A 5,328-nucleotide genomic window follows, 5' to 3' on the forward strand; every position below is an offset into this window, starting at 1 on the left:
CAGATGTCTCAAGTTTTGAGGGAGTGTGCAACCGGCATGCTGACTGCAGGAGAGTCCACCAGAGGTTTTGCCAAAGAATTTAATGTTCATTTCTCTACCATAAGCTGTCTCCAATGTCGGTTTAGAGAATTTGGCGGTACGTCCAACCGGCCTCACAACTGCAGACCACGTGTGACTAAGCCAGCCCAGGACCTCCACATCCGGCTTTTTCCCCTACGGGTTCGTTTGAGGTGGGTGGTGGGGGTGCTGAGGAGTATTTCTGTCTGTAATAAAGCCCTTTTGTGTGGAAAAACTAATTGGCTGAGTCTGGCTCCCCAGTGGGTGGGCCTGTCTGCCAAGGGGGTTGGCCAATGCCCTCAAAGGCCCACCCATGGCTGCACCCATGCCCAGTCATGTGAAACCCATAGAACATGGGTGTCAAACTCTGGCCCGCGCGCGGGGTAATTATATTTGGCCCGCGAGACAATACCAAATTACTACTAGAGCTGGCCCGCCGGTATTATACAGCGCATTCACCGCTAATACTACGAATCCCATAATGCTCTGCTGTTGTTTTCGCGCGCCAATCAGGACAGGACCCAGAAACGCCCTCTCCTCTGTGACAGTAGTCATAGCAACATAGACACTAAAACTGTCAGCGCGCTATCCCTTCCCAAAAATGGCGAAAAGAAAGGCAGAAAACAGGAGCTTTCTGGACAAGTGGGAGGCAGAATATCTGTTTACATATGTAAAAGACAAACCTGTTTGTCTTGTTTGTGGAGTCAACGTGGCTGTAAGTAAGGAGTACAACATTAGACGACACTATGAAACGAAACACCATGACAAATACAAGGACCTGGACATGACTCAAAGGAGCCAGAAAGTAGAGGAGATGAAAAGAAGTTTGGTTTCACAACAGAATATGTTCAAAAAAGCCACATCACAAAGTGAGGCTGCTGTAAAGGCTAGTTATATAGTGGCAGCAGAGATCGCAAAATCAGCCCGGCCCTTTAATGAGGGAGAGTTCGTGAAAAAGTGCATGATGAAAGTTTGTGACCTCGTATGCCCAGAGAAAAAGCAAGCATTTTCAAACGTGAGCCTGAGCAGGAACACAGTAGCTGATCGCACATGTGATCTTGCCACCAATCTGTATGACCAGCTGATGGAAAAGGGAAAAGATTTCGTTGCGTTCTCCCTCGCTGTGGATGAGAGCTGCGACGCATCTGATACTGCTCAGCTGTCAGTCTTCATCCGTGGAGTGGACTCAAATCTGTGTGTTACGGAGGAGCTATTGAGATTCAAATCAATGCATGGCACAACCACAGGAAAGGAAATCTTTGAGGAGGTTTCCAAATGTGTAACTGAAATAAAGCTGGCGTGGGATAAACTCGTTGGATTAACGACAGATGGTGCGCCAGCGATGTGCGGTAAAAAGAGTGGACTGGTGGGCATGGTTCGGGAGAAGATGCAGGAAGAGAACTGTGCAGGTGAGCTAACTGTTTACCACTGCATCATACATCAGGAATCACTGTGTGCCAAAGCCCTAAAGATGGAACATGTTATGACCACAGTAACACAGGTAGTTAACTTTATAAGAGCCAAAGGTCTGAATCACCGGCAGTTTACATTTTTTCTAGAGGAGTGTGGTTCGGAATACGCAGACGTGCCGTATCACACAGAGGTGAGATGGCTAAGCAGAGGAAAAGTACTGAACAGATGTTTCGAGCTGCGTGAGGAAATATGTCAATTCCTGGAAACCAAAGGGAAGGATACAGCAGAGCTCCGGGAGCAAAAGTTTCTGTGTGAGCTGGCCTTTCTCTGTGACATCTCGAGCCATCTCGATGCGCTGAACCTGCAGCTTCAGGGGCGGGGGCGCATCATCACAGACATGTACGCTGCAGTGAGGGCCTTTAAAACTAAACTGTGCCTCTGGGAGAATCAGATGCTGCAAGGAAACCCTTGCCATTTTCCCTGCTGCCAAACCATAAAAGCGCAGATCTCTACCGCCGTGTTCCCATGCGCACAGTTTGCTGAAAAACTCAGTGTTCTCGCCGCTGAGTTTAGCCGGCGATTTGCCGACTTCGATGTCCAGAAATGTAGGTTTGAACTGCTTAGTAATCCCTTCGCAGTTGATGTGGAAAATGCACCAACCAACATCCAAATGGAGCTGATTGAACTCCAGTGCAACGACACGCTGAAGTCAAAGTATGATGCTGTGGGCGCCGCACAGTTTCCACGGTTCATCCCTGACACAATGCCTCAGCTCCGCACCCAAGCTGCTCAGATGCTCTCCATGTTCGGCAGCACTTATCTATGCGAGCAACTTTTCTCCTCGATGAAGATGACCAAAACAACTCACAGGAGACGTCTGACTGATGAACACCTTCGCTCGATACTGAGGATTTCTTCAGCTCAGAGCCTGAGCCCAGACATTGATGAACTAGCATCCAAGAAGAGATGCCAGGTATCTGGCTTGGGCACATCAGATTAGATCAGTGTGCAATAATTAACGTTTTCTTTGTGCACTTTTTCTTGCTACAAGGCATGGGCTTGAATGGTTGATTGATTTATTATCATTTTATTTGTAAAATTATTAGCCAGTGGAAAAAGTTTATTTTGGTATTTAAATCAGAAGGCTGCAAATAGAAAAGAGGCATACGATTTTTATTTAAATTTTATTTATTTAATAAATGAATGCCATTGATGTGTTTTTTCATTTGAAATGCGATTTTGCATTTTGTCTCCACTATTAAATTATATATTGTATGGTAATAAGCGATGCTTGTTCCATATTCAATGTTAAAGCAAAACTTGTTTGGGTCCATATTAAAAGGTTCATTTGTTCAATGTTGGCCCGCGACTTTGTTCAGGTTTTACATTTTGGCCCACTGGGTTTTTGAGTTTGACACCCCTGCCATAGAATATGGCCTAATGAATTTATTTCAATTGATTGAATTCCTTATATGAACTGTAACTCAGTAAAATCGTTGAAATTGTTGCATGTTGCGTTTATATTTTTGTTCAGCATTGCGGCTGGCAACGTTGCTAGACTTTAGAAATTACAAAAATAGCTTTAATTATTGGGTTATTTAAGCAATAAGGCCCGAGGGGATGTGTTATATGGCCAATATACCATGGCTAAGATTTGTTCTTAAGCACGATGCAACGTGGAGTGCCTGGATATCGCCCTTAGCCGTGGTATATTGGCCATATACCACAAACTCCCGAGGTGACTTGTTGCTATTATAAACTGGTTACCAATGTAATAAGACCAGTTAATAGTAGTTTTTTGTCATACCCATTGTATACGGTCTGATATACCATGGCTTTCAGCCAATCAGCATCCAGGACTCGATCCACCCGGTTTATAATGTCTGATATACCACAGCTTTCAGCCAATCACTATCCAGGACCCAAACTACCCGGTTTATAAGATACTATATACCAATGTAGCAGTTGTACTGAACTCCTAAGGCCTACAAGTTCTTAAAGAATTAATGTGCATCATTAAATGTAATTTTAGCTTCTTAAATGAGAGAACGGGTTGTCATAGAGAAACCGCCCAAGTGAACAGACTTTGGTTGTAAACTATGAAACACGCCCTTCTTTCACCACTATATAAACACGTTGATGAAAATTCCACTTTCTGTTCCAAGGACGAGAGGACGGCGGTCCCCACGTTAAAAGGACAAGATCACCAACAGAACTAAGCCAACCTCAGCGTGAGCTCTGGTTGAACGACAAGAACCTAACGAAATTAGCATCGAATTTCAACGTGAAGATGACGATCCACACGCCGAAAGGATGAATTTTGACTATACCAGCCAGAATATAGCATGAGCTTAAAGTATGGCAACTTGGTATGAACTTTGAACTCTTATTCACTAAAGAAGTGATACCTCCTAGCCATTGTGTTAGCAACAGCAGCTGTAAACGTGGGCTAGGAGAGAACGGACAGAGTATCCATTCTACCACGCTCCAGTTCACCACTAGACATTCTTCAGAGGACAAGAGATCCATGCTGGACAACCCGGCCTTCTATCTACGACCAATCTACCCGAAGCGCAGCTCAGAGTAAATATTTATTGCATTTTCCTTTTTCAAATAGGTGGTTATTTAGAATGCATAAGATACTGTATTTACGATAGCATAGCTGCCTACGGCCCGATAGATACACAAAATCTTTTTGTTCCTCAGTCTTCCCGCTCTTTCATTCAAAACCCAACCCCCTTTCTTTGTGTAACCAGCCGTCATATCTGTTCCGTCCGCTAGGGCCGTTTTCCTTTATGACATAATTTGTAATCAATGTATGATCCATTCTGTGTGATTATTTAGGTATTTAGTAAATAAATAATTAAACAAAATTTTATATTGCTGATTCAACTTGTTAGCCAGGGTGCGTGAAGATAACCAAGAATTTACAACTTTCAGATGAGACTGAATAAGGCGACGATTAAATATTGACTGCTATTGAGGTAAAAGATTACCAGGTCTTTAAGAGTTTATTCGGAAGATAACAGCTCTAAACATTATTTTGTGGTGCCCGGACTTTCTAGTTAATTACATTTACATGATTAGCTTAATCAGGTAATATTAATTACAGATAAATTATTTTATAGAATAGCATGTCATATCACTTAATCCGGCATAGCCAAAGACACGACAACTCTAGCTTGCGGGGTAGGCCGTGTTTGAAACACGTTACATTCTCTGAACCACGCCCCCTCGAACCTCACGTACCGCGTGCCCCCTCTAAAATAATGGGTGCATGATGCCCCTGACTCTTACCAATTACTAAACACATTAAAACACACACACTGTATTACAGCCAAACAGGACCATGCTAAACGGAACCAGACATGACTGACCTGGACTGGACTGACCATGGGAATAAGAGAAGATGTTGTAGATGTTGTGTACTGTGGGGTCAGAGTTGACTGTAAATCAGGATTAGGTTCACAACACCAGGAGAGTCAAAGTAAACAGGTGTGTGTTATCCATATTGACCACAATTGTCAAGGTATGCGTGAAGGGCTGTAGGAAGTCAGGCGCAGGAGAGCAGATAGTTGGTAGTAACACGGAGCCTTTTATTTGGCGAACCAAAAGCACACGGCACAAACGAACACGAAATACAAAATACTGGTTGAACATAACCCAGCGCAACCAGCCTAGTGTGGGCATACATGAACACAGAATAAACAATACCACACAAAGACATGGGGGAAACATAGGGTTAAATACACAACACATAATGAGGGAAATGAGATCCAGGTGTGTGGGAAAACGAGACAAAACAAATGGAAAATGAAAAAGGGGTCGGCGATGGCTAGAAGACCGGCGACGTCGACC

General features: G+C 43.8%; 1 protein-coding gene across 1 annotated transcript; it reads left to right on the forward strand.

Annotated features, from left to right (window-relative positions):
* Nucleotides 1-640: 640 nt before the first annotated feature.
* Nucleotides 641-2,709, forward strand: LOC120040405 (general transcription factor II-I repeat domain-containing protein 2-like). The gene has a single exon (XM_038985573.1). The coding sequence runs from the start codon at nucleotides 659-661 to the stop codon at nucleotides 2,468-2,470; it is 1,812 nt and encodes a 603-aa protein (XP_038841501.1). The 5' UTR covers nucleotides 641-658; the 3' UTR covers nucleotides 2,471-2,709.
* Nucleotides 2,710-5,328: the final 2,619 nt, after the last annotated feature.

Source organism: Salvelinus namaycush, unplaced genomic scaffold (assembly GCF_016432855.1).
Source record: "Salvelinus namaycush isolate Seneca unplaced genomic scaffold, SaNama_1.0 Scaffold35, whole genome shotgun sequence".
Lineage (NCBI taxonomy): Eukaryota > Metazoa > Chordata > Actinopteri > Salmoniformes > Salmonidae > Salvelinus > Salvelinus namaycush.

Coding starts and splice junctions, on each gene's coding strand:
- LOC120040405 (XM_038985573.1), top strand. CDS start 659: ATGGCGAAAAGAAAGGCAGAAAACAGGAGCTTTCTGGACAAGTGGGAG.